The 24,720-nt window shown below is 42.2% G+C and overlaps 1 protein-coding gene across 1 annotated transcript in view; it reads right to left on the bottom strand.

The window, feature by feature from the left end:
• Nucleotides 1–24,720, bottom strand: part of TRAPPC9 (trafficking protein particle complex subunit 9) — a 508,413-nt gene that overhangs the window by 362,547 nt on the left and 121,146 nt on the right. The window contains exon 16 of the mRNA XM_066578762.1: nucleotides 17,186–17,338. Within this exon, the coding sequence (XP_066434859.1) occupies nucleotides 17,186–17,338 (153 nt within the window). The remainder of the gene's footprint in view (nucleotides 1–17,185; nucleotides 17,339–24,720) is intronic.

The following is a 24,720-nucleotide window of genomic DNA, read 5'->3' as shown; positions in this document are numbered from 1 at the left end:
GAGGCCAAACTAGGGCCACACTAAGGTCGCACTAGGGTTGTACTGAGCCAGCACTAGTATCACACTAAGGTCGCACTAACCCAGCACTAGGATGGTACTACGGCAGCAGTCACATTGGCAATCGTCACACACGTTTTTGTGAGACACAGAACTCGCGCGTTTTGTACAGTAGGTGTCTTTACATCAATGACTTTTCTATGGCAGCGATGCTGTGTGATAGAAAACACGCAGCAAGTCCTATTTTTTGGGTGATGGCACCCATTATTTTCCTATAGCAGCACATAGGAGTACAGGCCGCACATTGGGAGTTATGGGCCGTCAGAATGCCTCCACGCAATCTGCTCACTTAACGGGATAATTGCGGCGCTCGGCCTCAGTGACGTTGGAGCGATTGGATAAAAGTGTTAACACAAGATGATAGCAGTAAATGGATGCGAGCGTGCGGAGAAAGCGCGCCTATAGTGGGGACTAAATATAGCCCATTGTGTCTCCACGCTTTAATTACAGGCGCAGAACGCCGCGCGGTTAAGTGGGGGAAGCAATAAAGGAAAATTATCATAATGAAAAACCGAGATGAAATGAAAACTCAGTGCAGAATAAATAATACGGCGCCAATTTACATAAGTGGAGACGTAAGAAGGAGCGCGAAGATACCGGGGGACGACAAGAACCTGAGAAGCCGAGAGAAAAGTCCTGCGGGGTGGCGAAAATCGCGCTTCGCTCATGAATAGTTAAAAATCCAATTCTATCGTTTCTTGGTTACGAGGAGGCCGGCTGTCACAATCACGCTACGTTCACACTCCGCGAATGCGACATTTAACGGATATCCTCATTACAGATAAACGTCATTGCCGCAGACCTACGGTCTCAGCCACATATTCGCACGCACATTTAGCTCAGTCAATTGGGGGTCCGAGTGAAGAAGTCAGGGCACCTTCTTATTTGCAGCGCACAGAAAAAATCTGCGCCATATAGGCGTTGATTTGCCACGAATCGGCTACAGAATCCATACAAACATCTGCGATGTGACCCCGTTAAGGCCGTGTACTCGCCGCGGATTTATACGCAGAATTTGTGTCGCCCCCTGGATGGCGGCTGAATACGCCTGCAGCCACACGTGAAAATCTGCGCTGACTCAGGGGTCTGCCATGGACTGAACAGACAGATCAGCGTTAGAAACACCTGACAGTCCCATGGCCGTGTGAACGACGGCCAAGCCTCCCAACATGGCTGCCACTCAGAGCGGAAATCTGTGGACGGCCATGTTGGTTGACACTCAAACTCTGCTGGCTAGCTGGAGGTGGCAGTTAAGGGGACAAAGTCCTTGCTAAGCAACTAGCAGAATTATTGAATGCAGCTCTAGATGTGACTGGAGCATAAGATGCGATGTAAGGCCAACTTAGTACAAAACACATTTAAGTTACGTGATATTATATAAAATATTAACAATAGTCTTCTGTTGATTTGCTGGATTCTCCAGTCACAACCAAAGCTGCATGTAATATTCTACTGGCTTCCTATTACCAAAAGCAAGCGCAATGGGGGAGTTTAGGCGACGGCGATGATTTAATGGCAAAGTAGTAAAAAGAAAAAACTCATCCAGCAAAGTTTATCCAAAGTTACTTGCCATTATTAACTAATTACGTTGCCTTAACCCCTGCATGACCGCCATACGCCTTTTTTTCTGACCTCACTAATTGGCTATAAAGCGGCACGAACATCTTTTCAAGGCGGCGGCTGCCAAATTCTCAAGGTCTTGTTTAATTTTCATATAGAGAGCTGAAGAATCAGCTTATAGGGTAACTACAATCGCCTGTCCCTACAGAGACGGAGGCACCTCCTACTTGTTGATATGGAAAGTTGAACAGCCAATCAGAGAGCATCTGTATACTTTCCGAAAGTCACTGATTGGTCAACAAAATAGCGCAATTGTTGACAGTAGGAATCTTCCCGCTCGATAATCAGGTCATGGAAAGAGCTGTGGATTCTAAACAGTGCACAGACCAATCACAACCAGCAGGAGTGGAGTTCTGAATGCAGCTCTGGATGTGATTGGAGCAGGATTTTAGGACCAATCAGTACAAAATCAATGATGCAGATTGAGGCTGTTCTTAGAGGAGCGCTGGTGCCTACAGCAAGCACTTGCGTTCTCCCGACTATTGACAGGCAGCATCTGCAAGCATGGGTGCAGCCCGTTAATAGTAGTTTAGTAGTGCTAATTGCTGGGCTGCACCTGCCTTCGCCCCGACAATTGTCAAGACATTGTTAACCCTTTAAATGCTGCTGTCAATTCTAAAAGTGGCATTTACATACCCCGATTGGAGTCTGAACCTCCACATGTATTTCTGCCTATCAGGATGAGCCTCCTAGAACAATGCCGGCAGAAATACGATATATTACACCCCTGAAAAATTGCAGTATGTGGTAGCAGCGATCAAATGTCCCCTATAGGGAATAAAGAGAGAGTAAAAATATGGTGAAGGGCTTATTCAGACGACCGTATATCGGCTGGGTCTTCACGCCCGGCTGATATACGGTGTCCTTGTCTGCAGGGGGAGGAGGATGGAAGAGCCAGGAGCACGAACTGAGCTCCCGCCCCATCTCCGCCCATTGCTACTATTTGCAATAGGAGGGGACGAGACAGGGGCGGAGCTAATGGTGCTTAGCTCCACCCCTGCCCCGCCCCTCCCATTGCAAATAGTGGCAAGGGGCAGGAGCTCAGTTCCTGCTCCTGGCTCTTCCATCCCGCAGACAAGGACACCGTATATCAGCCGGGCGTGAAAACGCAGCAGATATACAGTCGTCTAAATAAGCCCGAAAATTGAGTTTTATATTATGATAAAAAAGAAATTACAGTAATTTTTTTATTTTTTTTTTTACTTTTCCCATATTCATAATTTAAAAAAAGATTAAGATAAAAAAAAAAAAAAAAAACTTTGCATAAAAGTGCGATCCAGCAAAGTAACGTGTAATTCATTCTTTTGGGGAACATCAACAGGAAAAAATACACAACAAAATTAAGGGGTTTTTTTGGTTCCCTGTCTCAAAGAAAAAAAATTATTAAAATGTGTTCAAAAACCCGTATATACTCCAAAATACTAGCAATTAACAACACAGGCTGTTACGAAAAAAACAAGACCTCATACACCCTGCAGAGGGAAAGATAGAGGGGTTATGGCGGTCAGAAGGTGTAAACGGTTACAGCTATTGTTAAAGAGATTTCATTTTTGAGAAGCGACTAAAATTACTAAACACCCGCGGCATCGGCATCATTGTTCTGACCCACAGAACACCGTTATCATGTCATTACTGCTGCAGTCTGCACGCTGCACCCAGGACGCCATCCATCGACAACAGTAAGAAGCTTCAGCATTTCCCAGGATGATCCGCTGCAGCACGCTGCGCTACTTCAGACCCTCCAGCGAACTCATGAGAGGGCCGTGAGCGTAATGTAACAGTCCGTCGTAGAGTTCAAGGACATACTCTGCACATTCCACATCGGCGAGGATGGCCACGTTAGTTCACAGTCAGCAGCGCAGCGTGCTCCGCAGATAGACTCGCAGGCGAGAGGGAAACAAAAAAGTTTTGACACAATTACTGCAAACAGCACAATGACCGATGGGGGCGACACTCATCTGCCCCTTAACCCCTTCCCTCCCCACTACATGTAGCTCCACCACACAAGATACTGCTGTTGCTTGTTTCTCATCCAGAAGCCCAAAGGGTAAGAACGGCCTTGTTCGCAGCAGACGTAATGATCCCGCTTCTCCATTAAGCCCGGCGCAGCGTGCACAAATTGGACCTTATAAGATGATCAAACGCTGCCTTGCCAGTGTTGGAGATCAAAGCCGCCGCGTCTCACCTGTTGTCCGCCATACAAATTACACCGCAACAACATTTACACTAGAAAAGGAATTTCATAGCCGCGATAATCCTTTGTTGTACGCCGTGCGACTACGAGAGGGACGTGAAGAACAACTATTGGCTCTAATTACCGTGTCTCTCACTGCCAGGCCCATCTCCAAGCTTCGCTGTTCCCGTACCATCCCCTCAATTGTTACCTGCGGACTCTCAGCGAATGAGGAACTGCATGGAGCGTCCACAGAAAAAGACTAATAGACAATCACATGCAGGACTCCATCATCATCCCAAGTCAAGCAGTAAACATACAGGGTTAACTAACACATAAAGAGGAGTCACTGCGTAGATACATTACTTATCCTGTACTGATCCTGAGTTACATCCTGTATTATACTCCAGAGCTGCACTCACTATTCTGCTGGTGGAGTCCCTGTGTACATACATTACATATCCTGTACTGCTCCTGAGTTACATCCTGTATTATACTCCAGAGCTGCACTCACTATTCTGCTGGTGGAGTCACTGTGTACATACATTACTTATCCTGTACGGATCCTGAGTTACATCTTGTATTACACCCCAGAGCTGCACTCACTATTCTGCTGGTGGATTCACTGTGTACGTTCATTACTGATCCTGTACTGATCCGGAGTTACATACTGTTTTATACTCCAGAACTGCACTCACTATTCTGCTGGTGGAGTCACTGTGTACATACATTACTTATCCTGTACTGATCCTGAGTTACATCCTGTATTATACTCCAGAGCTGCACTCACTATTCTGCTGGTGGAGTCACTGTGTACATACATTACTTATCCTGTACTGATCCTGAGTTACATCCTGTATTATACTCCAGAGCTGCACTCCCTATTCTGCTGGTGGAGTCACTGTGTACATGCATTACTTATCCTGTACTGATCCGGAGTTACATCTTGTATTATACTCCAGAGCTGCACTCACTATTCTGCTGGTGGAGTCACTGTGTACATACATTACTTATCCTGTACTGATCCTGAGTTACATCCTGTATTATACTCCAGAGCTGCACTCACTATTCTGCTGGTGGAGTCACTGTGTACATACATTACTTATCCTGTACTGATCCTGAGTTACATCCTGTATTATACTCCAGAGCTGCACTCCCTATTCTGCTGGTGGAGTCACTGTGTACATGCATTACTTATCCTGTACTGATCATGAGTTACATCCTGTATTATACCCCAGAGCTGCACTCACTATTCTGCTGGTGGAGTCACTGTGTACATACATTACTTATCCTGTACTGATCCTGAGTTACATGCTGTATTATACTCCAGAGCTGCACTCACTATTCTGCTGGTGGAGTCACTGTGTACATACATTACTTCTCCTCTACTGATCCGGAGTTACATCCTGTATTATACTCCAGAGCTGCACTCACTATTCTGCTGGTGGAGTCACTGTGTACATACATTACTTATCCTGTACTGCTCCTGAGTTACATCCTGTATTATACTCCAGAGCTGCACTCACTATTCTGCAGGTGGAGTCACTGTGTACATACATTACTTATCCTGTACTGATCCGGAGTTACATACTGTTTTATACTCCAGAACTGCACTCACTATTCTGCTGGTGGAGTCACTGTGTACATACATTACTTATCCTGTACTGATCCTGAGTTACATCCTGTATTATACTCCAGAGCTGCACTCACTATTCTGCTGGTGGAGTCACTGTGTACATACATTACTTATCCTGTACTGATCCTGAGTTACATCCTGTATTATACTCCAGAGCTGCACTCCCTATTCTGCTGGTGGAGTCACTGTGTACATGCATTACTTATCCTGTACTGATCCGGAGTTACATCTTGTATTATACTCCAGAGCTGCACTCACTATTCTGCTGGTGGAGTCACTGTGTACATACATTACTTATCCTGTACTGATCCTGAGTTACATCCTGTATTATACTCCAGAGCTGCACTCACTATTCTGCTGGTGGAGTCACTGTGTACATACATTACTTATCCTGTACTGATCCTGAGTTACATCCTGTATTATACTCCAGAGCTGCACTCCCTATTCTGCTGGTGGAGTCACTGTGTACATGCATTACTTATCCTGTACTGATCATGAGTTACATCCTGTATTATACCCCAGAGCTGCACTCACTATTCTGCTGGTGGAGTCACTGTGTACATACATTACTTATCCTGTACTGATCCTGAGTTACATGCTGTATTATACTCCAGAGCTGCACTCACTATTCTGCTGGTGGAGTCACTGTGTACATACATTACTTCTCCTCTACTGATCCGGAGTTACATCCTGTATTATACTCCAGAGCTGCACTCACTATTCTGCTGGTGGAGTCACTGTGTACATACATTACTTATCCTGTACTGCTCCTGAGTTACATCCTGTATTATAATCCAGAGCTGCACTCACTATTCTGCTGGTGGAGTCACTGTGTACATACATTACTTCTCCTCTACGGATCCGGAGTAACATCCTGTATTATACCCCAGAGCTGCACTCACTATTCTGCTGGTGGAGTCACTGTGTACATACATTACTTATCCTGTACTGATCCTGAGTTACATCCTGTATTATACTCCAGAGCTGCACTCACTATTCTGCTGGTGGAGTCACTGTGTACATACATTACTTATCCTGTACTGATCCGGAGTTACATCCTGTATTATACTCCAGAGCTGCACTCACTATTCTGCTGATGGAGTCACTGTGTACATACATTACTTATCCTGTACTGATCCTGAGTTACATCCTGTATTATACTCCAGAGCTGCACTCACTATTCTGCTGGTGGAGTCACTGTGTACATACATTACTTCTCCTCTACTGATCCGGAGTTACATTGCGCCTCCAGAAACACTGGTACTATAATTCCCCAATTATTGCTAGTATAGTCAAACGATTCAGAGAGTCTGGAGAAATTCATGTGCAGAAGGGACAAGAGCGGCGGTCAATATCGGATGCTGGAGATCTACGGGCCCTCAGGCGGCGCTGCATTAACAACAGGCATGATTCTGTAGTGTAAATCACTGCATGGGATCAGGAATACTTCCAGAGATCACTGTCTGAGCAGTTCGCTCTGTGACCCACAGATGCAGGTTACAGGTGCGACGTGCAAAGAAGAAGCCATAGATCAACAGATCGCAGATGTGAGGGCTGCACTACTTCACAACCCACAGATCCGGCAGACTCAGACTGGAAACAACCCCAGTGTTCACACTGCACTCCGGTTATGACAAAGCTGCAAAGGAACCAACATGGAAGTCGATATCGCAACGTGCTTCATCATCGTAAAGTCAGACTACACAAAAGCAGGGTTAAGAAGCTGTAATAAGCGGAGTTTATATCGGCGTCTCTAATGATGTATGAATGCAGGCGGAGCGGACGAACAAGGTGGAATGCAGGGAAAGTAATAAGTTTACAGTCGCGCTGCAGAGCTCCGCATAATACCTATACTGTAAGAACTCACTGCCAGTAAACTGTATACAGGAGGGGGACATACAGAGAAGACCATTATATAGCCCTGTGATGGCGTACCTATAACACTCGGCTCAGCACTGACACGCGTAGCCACAGTCACTGACACGCGACCGCTGTCAGCCGTTTACCTCGTTAGTGGTGAATACCGTCAGAGGCCACGGCTCCCCTGCCGGTATTCACTAAGCAGTGCTGATCCCAGCGCAAACAGAGACGTCAGTGAGCTGCCGGCGTCTTCCTCCCCACTCCCCTACTACTTGGTTCCGCGAGAGCGTCCAGGGGAGGAGGAGTCCCGCAGCACACTGACATCACAGTGTGCGCCGGAGATCATCGCTGCTAGCTGCTCATCATTACTAAGATAAGTTAGGGGGAGGCTGGGAGAGGCGAGGTCCGGTGCTACGGGTGTTTTGGGTTTAGTAAATACAGTTATATATTACAATTATACATTTTTGTTATTTAAACTATAAATAACGCAAACTTATGGTTTTTCTCTCAAAGTGACACCACCCGAGTTATGCTCGTTTTTTTGGCGACTCTTGACACACCGACCTCAAAAGGTTGCCCATCACTGATATAACCCCAACACTACATACTGTATATAGTGAGACCCGTGTATATAAAGAGCAGTATTATAGTAGTTATATTCTTGTACATAGGGGGCAGTATTATAGTAGTTATATTCTTGTACATAGGGGGCAGTATTATAGTAGTTATATTCTTGTACATAGGAGACAGTATTATAGTAGTTATATTCTTGTACATAGGGGTCAGTATTATAGTAGTTATATTCTAGTACATAGGGGTCAGTATTATAGTAGTTATATTCTTGTACATAGGAGGCAGTATTATAGTAGTTATATTCTTGTACATAGGGGGCAGTATTATAGTAGTTATATTCTTGTACATAGGGGGCAGTATTATAGTAGTTATATTCTTGTACATAGGAGGCAGTATTGTAGTAGTTATATTCTTGTACATAAGAGCAGTATTATAGTAGTTATATTCTTGTACATAGAGGGCAGTATTATAGTAGTTATATTCTTGTACATAGGAGCAGTATTATAGTAGTTATATTCGTGTACATAGGAGGCAGTATTATAGTAGTTATATTCTTGTACATAGGAGGCAGTATTATAGTAGTTAAATTCTTGTACATAGGGGGCAGTATTATAGTAGTTATATTCTTGTACATAGGAGCAGTATTATAGTAGATATATTATTGTACATGGGGCAGTATTATAGTAGTTATATTATTGTACATAGAAGGCAGTATTATAGTAGTTATATTCTTGTACATAGGGGGCAATATTATAGTAGTTATATTCTTGTACATAGGGGGCAATATTATAGTAGATATATTCTTGAACATAGGGGGCAATATTATAGTAGTTATATTCTTGCCTTTAGGGGGCAGTATTATAGCAGTTATATTCTTGTACGCGGGGCAGTATTATAGTAGTTATATTCTTGTACATAGGAACAGTATTATAGTAGTTATATTCTTGTACATAGGAAGCAGTATTATAGTAGTTATATTCTTGTACATAGGGGGCAGTATTATGGTGGTTATATTCTTGTACAAAGGAGGCAGTATTATAGTAGTTGTATTCTTGTACATAGGGGGCAATATTATAGTAGTTATATATTCTTGTACATAGGAAGCAGTATTATAGTAGTTATATTTTTGTACATAGGGGGCAGTATTACAGTACTTATATTCTTGTACATAGGAGCAGTATTATACTAGATATATTCTTGTACATGGGGGCAGTATTATAGTAGTTATATGCTTGTACATAGGGGGCAGTATTATAGTAGTTATATTCTTGTACATAGGGGGCAGTATTATAGTAGTTATATACTTGTACATAGGGGGCAGTATTATAATAGTTATATTCTTGTACATAGGGGGCAGTATTATAGTAGTTATATTCTTGTACATAGGGGACAATATTATAGTAGTTATATTCTTGTACATAGGAGGTAGTTGTTGTAGCCATTCTGAGGCCTGCACATTGCTAGAAAGCCAGACCCTGTTTTGGGTGTGCCTTTGCTTCTCCTGGAGCTGAGGGGTGTGGTAGTTGCAGGAGTGATGTCAGTCAGCACCTGGTGCTGACTAGCTCAGCTCCTATTTAAACTGTGCTAGCATTGACCGCTATGCTCGTCAATGCTTCAGTTGCCGCTGGACAGCGACGGAGGAACACATCCTGGCTGGAGCGCCTCTATTTCAGCTAAGTCCTTTTCTGCTTTATTTGGTTATTTGTTTTCCATTTCTTTGGTGCTAGGGCTCACGGGTAGGGACTTGTCAGTGGCGCAGGCACGAGTGCGGGCTCGCGCCTATCGGAGCGATCGGCCCGCCGAGTAGGCAGTTATATTCTTGTACGCAGGGGCAGTATTATTGTAGTTATATTCTTGTACAAAGGGAGCAGTATTATTGTAGTTATATTCTTGTACATAGAGGGCAGTATTATAGTAGTTATATTCTTGCCTTTAGGGGGCAGCATTATAGCAGTTATATTCTTGTACGCAGGGGCAGTATTATAGTAGTTATATTCTTGTACATAGGGGGCAGTGTTATAGTAGTTATATTCTTGTACATAGGAACAGTATTATAGTAGTTATATTCTTGTACATAGGGGGCAGTATTATGGTGGTTATATTCTTGTACAAAGGAGGCAGTATTATAGTAGTTGTATTCTTGTACATAGGGGGCAATATTATAGTAGTTATATATTCTTGTACATAGGAAGCAGTATTATAGTAGTTATATTCTTGTACTAGGGGGCAGTATTATAGTAGTTATATTCTTGTACATAGGAGCAGTATTATAGTAGTTATATTCTTGTACTAGGGGGCAGTATTATAGTAGTTATATTCTTGTACATAGGAGCAGTATTATAGTAGTTAAATTCTTGTACATAGGGGGCAGTATTATAGTAGTTATATTCTTGTACAAAGGAGCAGTATTATAGTAGTTATATTCTTGTACATAGGGGGCAGTATTATAGTAGTTATATTCTTGTACATAGGAAGCAGTATTATAGTAGTTATATTCTTGTACATAGGGGGCAGTATTATAGTAGTTATATTTTTGTACATAGGAGGCAGTATTACAGTAGTTATATTCTTGTAGATAGGAGCAGTATTATAGTAGATATAATCTTGTACATAAGGGGCAGCATTATAGTAGTTATATTCTTGTACATAGGGGGCAGTATTATAGTAGTTATATTCTTGTACATAGGGGGCAGTATTATAGTAGTTATATTCTTATACATAGGGGGCAATATTATAGTAGTTATATTCCTGTACATAGAAGCAGTATTATAGTAGATATATTCTTGTACATATGGGCAGTATTATGGTAGTTATATTCTTGTACATAGAGGGCAGTATTATAGTAGTTATATTCTTGTACATAGAGGGCAGTATTATAGTAGTTATATTCTTGTACATACAGGGCAATATTATAGTAGTTATATTCTTGTACATAGAGGGCAGTATTATAGTAGTTATATTCTTGTACATAGGAGGCAGTATTATAGTAGTTATATATTCTTGTAAATAGGAAGCAGTATCATAGTAGTTATATTTTTGTACATAGGGGGCAGTATTACAGTACTTATATTCTTGTACATAGGGAGCAGTATTATAGTAGTTATATTCTTGTACATAGGGGGCAGTATTATAGTAGTTATATTCTTATACATAGGGGGCAGTATTATAGTAGTTATATTCTTGCACATAGGGGCAGCATTATATTAGTTATATTCTTGTACATAGGGGGCAGTATTATAGTAGTTATATTCTTGTACATAGGAGCAGTATTATAGTAGTTATATTCTTGTACATAGGGGGCAATATTATAGTAGATATATTCTTGTACATAGGGGGTAATATTATAGTAGTTATATTCTTGCCTTTAGGGGGCAGTATTATAGCAGTTATATTCTTGTACGCAGGGGCAGTATTATAGTAGTTATATTCTCGTACATAGGGGGCAGTGTTATAGTAGTTATATTCTTGTACATAGGAACAGTATTATAGTAGTTATATTCTTGTACATAGGAAGCAGTATTATAGTAGTTATATTCTTGTACATAGGGGGCAGTATTATGGTGGTTATATTCTTGTACAAAGGAGGCAGTATTATAGTAGTTGTATTCTTGTACATAGGGGGCAATATTATAGTAGTTATATATTCTTGTACATAGGAAGCAGTATTATAGTAGTTATATTTTTGTACATAGGGGGCAGTATTACAGTACTTATATTCTTGTACATAGGGGGCAGTATTATAGTAGTTATATTCTTGTACATAGGGGGCAGTATTATAGTAGTTATATTCTTGTACATAAGGGGCAGTATTATAGTAGTTATACTCTTGTACATAGGGGGCAGTATTATAGTAGTTATATTCTTATACATAGGGGGCAGTATTATAGTAGTTATATTCCTGTACATAGAAGCAGTATTATAGTAGTTATATTCTTGTACATAGGGGCAGTATTATAGTAGTTATATTCTTGTACATATGGGCAGTATTATGGTAGTTATATTCTTGTACATAGAGGGCAGTATTATGGTAGTTATATTCTTGTACATAGAGGGCAGTATTATAGTAGTTATATTCTTGTACATAAGGGGCAGTATTATAGTAGTTATATTCTTGTACATAGGGGGCAGTATTATAGTAGTTATATTCTTATACCTAGGGGGCAGTATTATAGTAGTTATGTTCTTGTACATAGGAGCAGTATTATAGTAGTTATATTCTTGTACATAGGGGCAGTATTATAATAGTTATATTCTTGTACATAGGGGGCAGTATTATAGTAGTTATATTCTTGTACATAGGAGGTAGTTGTTGTAGCCATTCTGAGGCCTGCAGATTGCTAGAAAGCCAGACCCTGTTTTGGGTGTGCCCTTGCTTCTCCTGGAGCTGAGGGGTGTGGTAGTTGCAGGAGTGATGTCAGTCAGCACCTGGTGCTGACTAGCTCAGCTCCTATTTAAACTGTGCTAGCATTGACCGCTATGCTCGTCAATGCTTCAGTTGCCGCTGGACAGCGACGGAGGAACACATCCTGGCTGGAGCGCCTCTATTTCAGCTAAGTCCTTTTCTGCTTTATTTGGTTATTTGTTTTCCATTTCTTTGGTGCTAGGGCTCACGGGTAGGGTCTTGTCAGTGGCGCAGGCACGAGTGCGGGCTCGCGCCTATCGGAGCGATCGGCCCGCCGAGTAGGCGGTTATATTCTTGTACGCAGGGGCAGTATTATTGTAGTTATATTCTTGTACAAAGGGAGCAGTATTATTGTAGTTATATTCTTGTACATAGAGGGCAGTATTATAGTAGTTATATTCTTGTACATAAGGGGCAGCATTATAGTAGTTCTATTCTTGTACATGGGGGCAGTATTATAGTAGTTATATTCTTGTACATAGGGGGCAGCATTATAGTAGTTATATTCTTGTACATAGAGGGCAGTATTATAGTAGTTTTATTCTTGTACATAGGAGGCAGTATTATAGTAGTTATATTCTTGTACATAGGAGGCAGTATTATAGTAGTTATATTCTTGTACATAGGGGCAGCATTATAGTAGTTATATTCTTGTACATAGGGGGCAGTATTATAGTAGTTATATTCTTGTACATAGGAGCAGTATTATAGTAGTTATATTCTTGTACATAAGGGGCAGTATTATAGTAGTTATATTCTTGTACATAGGAGCAGTATTATAGTAGTTATATTCTTGTACATAAGGGGCAGTATTATAGTAGTTATATTCTTGTACATTGGAGCAGTATTATAGTAGTTATATTCTTGTACAAAGGAGGCAGTATTAAAGTAGTTGTATTCTTGTACATAGGGGGCAATATTATAGTAGTTATATATTCTTGTACATAGGAGCAGTATTATAGTAGTTATATTCTTGAACATAAGGGGCAGTATTATAGTAGTTATATTCTTGTACATAGGGGGCAGTATTATAGTAGTTATATTCTTGTACATAGGAGCAGTATTATAGTAGTTATATTCTTGTACATAAGGGGCAGTATTATAGTAGTTATATTCTTGTACATTGGAGCAGTATTATAGTAGTTATATTCTTGTACAAAGGAGGCAGTATTAAAGTAGTTGTATTCTTGTACATAGGGGGCAATATTATAGTAGTTATATATTCTTGTACATAGGAGCAGTATTATAGTAGTTATATTCTTGTACATAAGGGGCAGTATTATAGTAGTTATATTCTTGTACATTGGAGCAGTATTATCGTAGATATATTCTTGTACATGGGAGGCACTATTATAGTAGTTATATTCTTGTACATAGGGGCAGTATTATAATAGTTATATTCTTGTACATAGGGGGCAGTATTATAGTAGTTATATTCTTGTACACAGGGGACAATATTATAGTAGTTATATTCTTGTACATAGGAGGTAGTTGTTGTAGCCATTCTGAGGCCTGCACATTGCTAGAAAGCCAGACCCTGTTTTGGGTGTGCCTTTGCTTCTCCTGGAGCTGAGGGGTGTGGTAGTTGCAGGAGTGATGTCAGTCAGCACCTGGTGCTGACTAGCTCAGCTCCTATTTAAACTGTGCTAGCATTGACCGCTATGCTCGTCAATGCTTCAGTTGCCGCTGGACAGCGACGGAGGAACACATCCTGGCTGGAGCGCCTCTATTTCAGCTAAGTCCTTTTCTGCTTTATTTGGTTATTTGTTTTCCATTTCTTTGGTGCTAGGGCTCACGGGTAGGGACTTGTCAGTGGCGCAGGCACGAGTGCGGGCTCGCGCCTATCGGAGCGATCGGCCCGCCGAGTAGGCGGTTATATTCTTGTACGCAGGGGCAGTATTATTGTAGTTATATTCTTGTACAAAGGGAGCAGTATTATTGTAGTTATATTCTTGTACATAGAGGGCAGTATTATAGTAGTTATATTCTTGTACATAGGGGGCAGCATTATAGTAGTTATATTCTTGTACATGGGGGCAGTATTATAGTAGTTATATTCTTGTACATAGGGGGCAGCATTATAGTAGTTATATTCTTGTACATAGAGGGCAGTATTATAGTAGTTTTATTCTTGTACATAGGAGGCAGTATTATAGTAGTTATATTCTTGTACATAGGAGGCAGTATTATAGTAGTTATATTCTTGTACATAGGAGCAGTATTATAGTAGTTATATTCTTGTACATAGGGAGCAGTATTATAGTAGTTATATTCTTGTACATAGGGAGCAGTATTATAGTAGTTATATTCTTGTACATAGGAGGCAGTATTATAGTAGTTATATTCTTGTACATAGGAGGCAGTATTATAGTAGTTATATTCTTGTACATAGGGGGCAGTATTGTAGTAGTTCTATTCTTGTACATAGGGGGCAGTATTGTAGTAGTTCTATTCTTGTACATAGGGGCAGTATTATAGTAGTTATATTCTTGTACACAGGGAGCAATATTATAGTAGTTATATTCTTGTACACAGGGAGCAATATTATAGTAGTTATATTCTTGTACACAGTGAGCAGTATTATAGTAGTTATATTCTTGTACATAGGAATAGTATTATAGTAGTTATATTCTTTTACATAGGGGGCAGTATTGTAGTAGTTATATTCTTGTACATAGGAAGCAGTATTATAGTAGTTATAATTTTCTACATAGGAAGCAGTATTATAGTAGTTATATTCTTCTACATAGGGGGCAGTATTATAGTAGTTATATTTTTGTACATAGGAGGCAGTATTACAGTAGTTATATTCTTCTACATAGGAGCAGTATTATAGTAGATATATTCTTGTACATGGGGGGCAGTATTATAGTAGTTATATTCTTGTACATAAGGGGCAGCATTATAGTAGTTATATTCTTGTACATAGGGGGCAGTATTATAGTAGTTATATTCTTATACATAGGGGGCAGTATTATAGTAGTTATATTCCTGTACATAGAAGCAGTATTATAGTAGATATATTCTTGTACATATGGGCAGTATTATGGTAGTTATATTCTTGTACATAGAGGGCAGTATTATAGTAGTTATATTCTTGTACATAGAGGGCAGTATTATAGTAGTTATATTCTTGTACATAGGGGGCAGTATTATAGTAGTTATATTCTTGTACATAGGGGGCAGTATTATAGTAGTTATATTCTTGTACATTGGAGCAGTATTATCGTAGATATATTCTTGTACATGGGAGGCACTATTATAGTAGTTATATTCTTGTACATAGGGGCAGTATTATAATAGTTATATTCTTGTACATAGGGGGCAGTATTATAGTAGTTATATTCTTGTACATAGGGGACAATATTATAGTAGTTATATTCTTGTACATAGGAGGTAGTTGTTGTAGCCATTCTGAGGCCTGCACATTGCTTGAAAGCCAGACCCTGTTTTGGGTGTGCCTTTGCTTCTCCTGGTGCTGAGGGGTGTGGTAGTTGCAGGAGTGATGTCAGTCAGCACCTGGTGCTGACTAGCTCAGCTTCTATTTAAACTGTGCTAGCATTGACCGCTATGCTGGTCAATGCTTCAGTTGCCGCTGGACAGCGACGGAAGAACACATCCTGGCTGGAGCGCCTCTATTTCAGCTACGTCCTTTTCTGCTTTATTTGGTTATTTGTTTTCCATTTCTTTGGTGCTAGGGCTCACGGGCAGGGACTTGTCAGTGGCGCAGGCACGAGTGCGGGCTCGCACCTATCGGAGCGATCGGCCCGCCGAGTAGGCAGTTATATTCTTGTACGCAGGGGCTGTATTATTGTAGTTATATTCTTGTACGCAGGGGCTGTATTATTGTAGTTATATTCTTGTACACAGGGAGCAGTATTATTGTAGTTATATTCTTGTACATAGAGGGCAGTATTATAGTAGTTATATTCTTGTACATAGGGGGCAGTATTATAGTAGTTATATTCTTGTACATAGGGGGCAGTATTATAGTAGTTATATTCTTGTACATGGGGGCAGTATTATAGTAGTTATATTCTTGTACACAGGGAGCAGTATTATAGTAGTTATATTCTTGTACATAGGGGACAGTATTATAGTAGTTATATTCTTGTACATAGGGGCAGTATTATGGTAGTTATATTTTTGTACATAGTGGACAGTATTATAATAGTTATATTCTTGTACATAGGTAGCAGTATTATAATAGTTATATTCTTGTACATAGGTAGCAGTATTATAATAGTTATATTCTTGTACATAGGTAGCAGTATTATAGTAGTTATATTCTTGTACATAGAGGGCAGTATTATAGTAGTTATATTCTTGTACATAGGAGCAGTATTATAGTAGTTATATTCTTGTACATAGGAGCAGTATTATACTAGTTATATTCTTGTACATATTGGGTTAGTATTATAGTCGTTATATTCTTGTACATAGGGGCAGTATTATAGTAGTTATATTCTTGTACATAGGGGCAGTATTATAGTAGTTATATTCTTGTACATAGGGGGGCAGTATTATAGTAGTTATATTCTTGTACATAGGTAGCAGTATTATGATAATGATTCCCAATCACAGATAAAATGTCCATCTACTGGTAGATAACACTTAGAGGCTTTATTGAAACATCTTTAAATAGTGGTCAGAATACAGCTCGTGTTTGAAGCGTTACAGCTCTTAGTTACTACTAATTACATACTGAATGTATTTTAAAGATATTTCTGACCAGTAGATATCATGTAGGTGGGAGCATTATATAATAAAATAATGAAATACATTGCACTTAAGATGTCTAAATACAAATGCAATGTTCCACATCAGGTTTACATTAGAGATGGGATCTGATTTTGCGTCTTACCGTCATTCAAATCTTGCAGGAGATTCTCTTGGCAGGAAAAGTCCAGCTTCACCTTGATATAGACGGTGAAAGTTGCAGTTTTTCCGGGCTTCAGTGGCAGTTGGCTGAGCGCCTCTTCCAGATCCCAAATCAGGAACTCACCATACAGTTTTTCTGCGAAGTGTGTAAAAAGTAAACAGTTGCTTACGGATATTGTTTAGAGCAAAAAACTATATTCACACACGTGTGCAAAAGCGGAAAAGTCACACCCCGCTGTAGTCGATCCCCCACATCTCCCGTTCCCCAGCCGAGCGCTTTCCTGCGATTACGTCAAATCAAGGGTCATGTGATTGTTGCAGCCAATCAGTGGCTGATCCCAAGTTACATACAGCCAGTCATTTTCTGAAGTGTTCACATGACTCTGGGCCGTAGCGCCATGGCTGGGGCAGGAAGAAGAGTGCACCGTGAGACCGGGTACAATCAGAATAGAGCTGCGGCAGATTGGGTGAAACTAATATGACTTTTATAAATATGTTTTTGCACAGGTCTGCGCAGAATTCAATTTAAGCTTTTCTTATCAGACTAACCCTTTAACCGCCTCCCAAACACATAACATAAATGTACATCATGTGATAATGGACGATGTATGGAGAGGGCTCAGGAGAAAAGTACGCTCTACATCCGGAGGTTGTCCGTTGTTATCAAGTGTTTAGATTTCACAGTCAAAGCTGACCCCTCAGCCCATGCAACACAATCGTGGAATGCAATGGGTTAGCATGGCAGCCCGGGGTCTATTGAAGCCTCTTAGGCATGGATGCCTGTTAAGCCTTGCCTATGGATGGACTGAATAGGCAGGATAAAAATGGGACGCTGACAGAAAACTAATCTGATTTAAACTGAAGGTCTTCAGTTTCAGTGTATGTCTATGGGCACAAAAACTGAAGGGTTATTCTGTCGTGGGAGCAGCTAAATGGAAACCCAACTAGACGGAAACATAATCAATAATGTGAATTGGCCCTTACTTGTTTATCCTGGCCCCCAAGTACTGGTCAACACTGAAATTGTTACTGACTAAAAAGCTCCCAATCTGCAGTATCTCGGTGCGCTGAACACGAATAGGACCATGAGAAGGTTTTATTGGCTCTCGTTTTGAAGATATTTCATATAGTTCATTTTCTGTGTTTCACCGTGTAAATGTATCCAGTAGGACTCTAACAACATCCTTACAGTTTGAGCTTGTCTTCAGAAAGGAAGGTAATCTGGTATTCTGTTCCGATATTGAGGGCCTCATGAATGCCTTAGAAATCACTAATGACTGACAAGAATGGAGACTATTCGTGGACTCTTCCAAAGTCTTAAGGCTGTGCTTTAGCACAATGGAAACACTCTTCCATCTATTCCAGTAGCGCATACTGTCCACATGAAGGAGATGCCCAATAACTTAAAAGCAAGTACTGAATTCCATTGAGTCTAACAGGTACAGCTGGCACCTCTCTGGTGATTTGAAGGTAGTTGCCCTTTTAATGGGACTGCAGCAGGGATTTACAAAATACATGTGTTTCTTATGTGAGTGGGAGAGCCGAGCACGGGAATGGCACTACTTGTGGAAGGCATGGACTCGCAGACACAATGCAGCAGTTGGAGAGAAGAATACCCAGCACCCAACTCTGGTTGAGGCTCACAAAATCCTGCTACCACCCCTTCACATCAAAATAGATTTGATGAAGAATGTTGTGAAAGCCATGGACCGGACGTCACCATCTTTCTGATACCTTCATGAAGAAGTTCCTCGACTCAGCAAGGCAAAGATTTAAGAGGGAGTTTTTGTGGTTCATCAGATTTAAGAGCTCTTCAAAGATGTCTGGTTCAACAACTTGCTGCAGGGTGATGCGAAGCAAGCATGGAATGCTCTCCGCCTAGTGTCTACAAACTTTCTCGGGAATGTTAGGGCGAAAACTACAAGGAACAAGACATGCGGATGCAGTATCAGAAACCTGGCTGCAATATGTCTCTAAAGATCCACTTCCTTCATTCCCATTTCCAGACAACTGTGGTTGATGATGAACATGACGAACATATTATTAAGATATCGCAACAATGGAACAAAGATACCAGGGAAGATGGCCCAGTACCAGATGGCCGACTGCCGCCCGGCACTCCCCTACCGTACTGGCCGGCGGCCGCCCGACACTCCACTACCGTGCTGGCCGGCGGCCGCCCGACACTCCACTACCGTGCTGGCCGGCGGCCGCCCGACACTCCACTACCGTGCTGGCCGGCGGCCGCCCGACACTCCACTACCGTGCTGGCCGGCGGCCGCCCGACACTCCACTACCGTGCTGGCCGGCGGCCGCCCGACACTCCACTACCGTGCTGGCCGGCGGCCGCCCGACACTCCACTACCGTGCTGGCCGGCGGCCGCCCGACACTCCACTACCGTGCTGGCCGACGGCCGCCCGACACTCCACTACCGTGCTGGCCGACGGCCGCCCGACACTCCACTACCGTGCTGGCCGACGGCCGCCCGACACTCCACTACCGTGCTGGCCGACGGCCGCCCGACACTCCACTACCGTGCTGGCCGACGGCCGCCCGACACTCTACAGAGATGCCTCTCGAACAGCTGGACAAGAGACAGGCTAAGAGATCTCAGACGTAGTCTATGACTTGGTACAGAAAAACTACTCTTCCTGCAAAAAACAAGCTCTTATACGGCCATCGCCTAATGCACGCAGCCATATTTGCACTGTGGGATCCGGAGCTCTGGATCCCGCAGCAAATATAACCCATAGGACATGCACTGAAAAATGCATTTTTATGCCCATGAGTGGAAATCAACTGCAATAATCCAATTGCAGGGTGGAAATCGCGGCATGTCCTATTTCAGTGTGAGCCTTGCACAGGCTCGCACGGCCGCGTCATCGCTGACGCACCAGCTCTGCGCGAATGCGCAGCTGTGTGCCAGCCGACACGTCCACAGCGTGGAGCGAAGGCGCCGGACAGGTAAGCCGGAGGTCACTGCAGGGGCACAGGGTTGCATCCTGCTGCGCTGATCTCGCAGTCGGAATCCGACTCGGCCGTCTGCATTCGGCCTATGTCAAAGAAAAAAGTTTAAAAAAAACTATTATGGCTCCTGGAAAGCGGGGCTAAAAATAAAAAATCCCTGGTCTTGAAGGGGTTAAGCAGAGTTTATAGTACTGATACAAACAACTTAGAAAACTGACACAAAATGTAGCAATCCTCTGATTATGTGCACCTGGATATATATAATGGACACAACTTTTTACGAAAATGTCTGTCTGACATCGCCTGGAGGGACACATTGTCCGGGCCAATCATGCAAATTGCTTTGGAGTGCATCGATTCAGCATGCAGACGTCCGGTAATGCGCCTATTACAGAAGAGAGCGGCGTTCTCTATGGAAATCCATCAGTTTGGTAGATTTACTTTATCTGTCTCCTCCAAACCAGGTGTAGCCGTATGCATAACAGCGGATAATAGCGGAGGAGAAGTGGCTGTCTGATAAAATGCCCCTTCTTCAGAATGTCTATCAGACACAACCTGCAAACAGCTCTGCTGGAGAACTCATGTCATATTCATACACCGCAGGGCTCCTGTACCGCCATGTCACCGCTCCTGCAAGGAAGCCGAGCCGAATAATCACACGTCAGCAGAGGAGAGAGAGACTGAGGATGCTAAACCGCTCAGTGCGGGATTATCTCCATTCACTATTTATATAGCGCACGCGTATTCCGCAGCGCTGTACACAGATTGTCGTCACTTACATTGGTCCCTGTCCCCATACGGACTCTCAGTCTATATTCATCTGTTAGCATGTTTTGGAGTGTGGGAGGAAATGTAGATGCAGGGCCGCAGTGCTAACCACTGAGCCACCGGGCTGCTATAAACCCAAGGTACTGTACACAGATAACCTTTAGCTAGCTCAAAGGGATTTTGCCAGCTTATAAAACGTATTCCCCTTATCCTGTGAAAAGGGGAAAAACGTTATGATGGGTGGGGGTTTGGCCGCTAGGATTCCCAATGAACCCAAAGATGGGGGTATCAAAGGTCCAAGCATGAATGGGTGCGTAGTTTCCTCATGTGCACCTTTGCTCCACTCATATCAATGAGAGCATCGGAAAGTGTCGAGTACAAACGATCTGTAATATCTGGCACTCCTCATCATAGAGAGTCAATAGTAGATTGGAGGGATTCGGTCACCTGGGACTACTGCCAATCAGCTGTTTTCCAAGCTGGTGTGTTTGTGCACTGAGCTCACAGCTCCATTCCCACTGTTGTGGCCAGGCTTGGTATTACATGCAAAGTTCCCTACTACTTTCACCTACAAATATTGATATTTTACTGTACAAACCCTCCACAACGTCATTAATATATATTAAACTGCCCACTGTGGACCCCTCTAGTAACAGTGACCCAATCAGAGCATGCACTATTAATAATCAGTCTATCGTTTCTATCACTGACTATTTACTTACCCACTTACACACATTCTCGCCTAGACCAAGCATTCTTATTTTATATACCAACCCTTTATGCTGCACAGTATCAAATGCTGTGGAAAAGTCCAGATACACTAGAGAAGAAGCTATTTAATAGATTTGCTTTTTCCTCATCACACTCTACAGTTTTTTCCTACATTATTTATTAAAGAGCCAACACTTTCAGTATTAGCCTTTTTACTATTCATATAGTTGAAGAACAGTTTAGTGTTAGTTTTACTCTCTTTCGTAATAAGTCTCTCTGTCTCCATCTTTGCTGCTTTTATCTATTTTTTATATAATTAATTTTTTTCCTTACAGGTTTTTAGCGCTTCTTCGCTGCCTTCTAGTTTTAGTAGTTTGAACTCTTTCTTTTCTCCTTTTCCTAACCCTTTTATTCCTGTAAGGTATGAACCACTCACAGTAAGTATTTATGAGTTTTAAACATTTCCCATTTACTGTTCGTACTCCTATTTCTGCAGACATTATCTCAGTCAATAAGGTTAAAGGAATCTCTGAGCTGATTGGACTTGGCCTTCCTAAAGTTTAGTATTCTCCTAACTGCCGTATAAAACTCCCTTTTGAAAGACAAGTGGTCACTATTTTATGGTCACTATTTCCCAGATCTCCCCAATCTGCACCCCTGTTATTCTGTCAGGTCTGTTGGTTAATATTAAGTCCAAAATGGCCGTCCCTCTAGTCGGGTCCTGTACAACAGTGTTCCCCAACTCCAGTCCTCAGGGACCAACAACAGGTCATGTTTTCAGGTTTTCCTCAGTGTTGCACAGGTGATGTAATTATTGTTGGTGCCTCAGACATTGCCACAGGTGTTCTTACCATAGGATATCCTAAAAACATGACCTGTTGGTGGTCCCTGAGGACTGGAGTTGGGGACCCCTGCTGTACAAGATGGGTAAGGTAATTATCTTATTTATTAACAGAGACTTGTTACCTCCATGAGATCCGCAGGTTTCGGCTTCCCAGTTTATATCCGGATAAAAGTCCCCCATAATATTTACCTCATTGTGATTTGCCGCTTCATCTATTTCCCTCCCTAATACATTTTCAGTGGCTTCTGTTATATCTGGTGGCCTATAGAAAACCCCTAAGAGGGTTTTATTGTTGTTTTTCCCTCTCTATCCATAGAAACTCCACATGCTCATCTCCCTGCCATATTTCTTTCTGTGGTGTGGGCTTTATACAGGATTTTACATAAAGACAAACTGCTCACCCCTTTCCTTTTTTACAATCTCTTCTGAAAACTGTAACCTGTAAGTTCACTGCCTAGTCACAGCTTTTATCAAACCAGGTCTCAGTTATTCCTACTATGTCGTAGTTTTCCTCAGACATTATTACTTCTAGTTCGTCCACCATACTGGTCAGACTTCTCGCATTTATCATCATACAGTTTAGAAGGTTTTAGCTATTTTTTATTTTACATGTATAACTGTTTGCAAAACAGTTCTGCCTGTTTTAACTGTACTAACCCCTCCCACTGCTCCGCCTCCATTTCCATTACTTAGTTCCAGATCACTGCCTACACTATCTTCCCCTCTATCTCTCTGGTTGCGCCACCCACCCCCCAATCCCTAGTTTAAACACTCCTATTTTGCAGGTCCTTGACCTAAGCTTATATCCTATTTCCCTGAAATCATTTTAAAGACCTTCCACCTACCTCTAACTTTGTCATTGGTTCCAATATGCACCATGACCGCTGGATCCTCACCAGCACCTCCCAGTAATCTGTCAACCCGATTCACAATGTGTCGAACTTGAGCACTAGAACGACAACACACCGTTTGACAATCCCAGTATTTGTGGCAGAATGCCCTGTCTGCCCCCCTAATAGTGGAGTTCCCCACCATTAGGACCTGTTTAGCCTGCCTTGCACTCCCCGTCCCCTTCTTTCTTAAGCAGTCACCTCCCTGGCGGTCAGACGGCATGTTGTGCTGCAGCAGTGCTAATCCTGTAATGGCATCCCCTCATCTACCAACTTTGCAAACTTGTTGGAGTGTTCCAGTTCAGGACTAGCCTCCCTGGTTCTCTTCCCTCTACCCCTCCTCCTGTCATCCAGCTAGCTGCCTGCTCCTTCTGCTCTCCCATACTACCATCCGCCTCCACATCTACCCCAACGAGTGCTCAGTGAGCATAAAACTCCTTTCCACAGTGCCGATGGATCTCAGTGCTGAAAGCCGTGCATTTAGACCAGGATCTGGGCTGCCAAATGTGCAACAGGCTCTCATTTTGTACAGCAGTAAACAGATGAACGAAGGATAGCAATTGGCTGATTGTTTTCTTACACCATTTACCGTGCGAGATAACGGACATAATGATTTTATAGTATGGGTCATTACGAAAGCAGTGATATGTATTATGCTCTCGTTTCGTTTTTTTTCTGTGATGTTTGGGGTTTGTAGGAACAATATTTTTTTTTTTTTTTTTTATAAACTTTATAAAACTTTTTTTGTGTCCCTTAAAAGGAGTTGAAGATGTGATCATTCGATCGCTGGTACACTACACTGTACGACTTATGCAGTGCACTTCTGATGGAGGCATGTTTTGAAAGGCTGGCATGTGTGGCAGACCCAGAGACCTTGATCAGGTCATCAGTGGATGGCAGGGATGCCCCCTCGTCTGTCACCTGCCGCGATCGCTAAGCTTTTGTGCTCCTGACCGTTAGTACTTGAGGTCAGCCGTCTCTTCCCAGCACGGGTCAGACTGCATAAATACAGGTAACCTTGCCCCAGGCCGCCGTAGAAACATGCACAGTTGGTCACTAAGAGGCAAACGGATGTCAAACTGATAAAAACAGAGGCTGTTTCTGTTTTAGATCTGACAGTTCCATCAGAAAATGGAAACCTTAGTCTCCGTTCGATTCATTTTGGCGTCCGTTTTTGGATTCGATTACGGGATTGTAGATCGGTCCGTTAAAAATGGAAAGTGGAACGCAGATGTGAACAGAGTAAAGCTACTGAGAAACCTCAGGTAAATCTCGGCTTCCAGGACCAACGGGGAAGATGACCGTCCATCACCAGGTGACAGCTGCACAACGCAGGA

This window comes from Eleutherodactylus coqui, chromosome 9, assembly GCF_035609145.1.
Source record: "Eleutherodactylus coqui strain aEleCoq1 chromosome 9, aEleCoq1.hap1, whole genome shotgun sequence".
NCBI classification, from domain to species: Eukaryota; Metazoa; Chordata; class Amphibia; order Anura; family Eleutherodactylidae; genus Eleutherodactylus; species Eleutherodactylus coqui.
The sequence above is the reverse complement of the archived record's forward strand: the minus strand, read 5'-3'. Positions and strand labels throughout refer to the sequence as shown.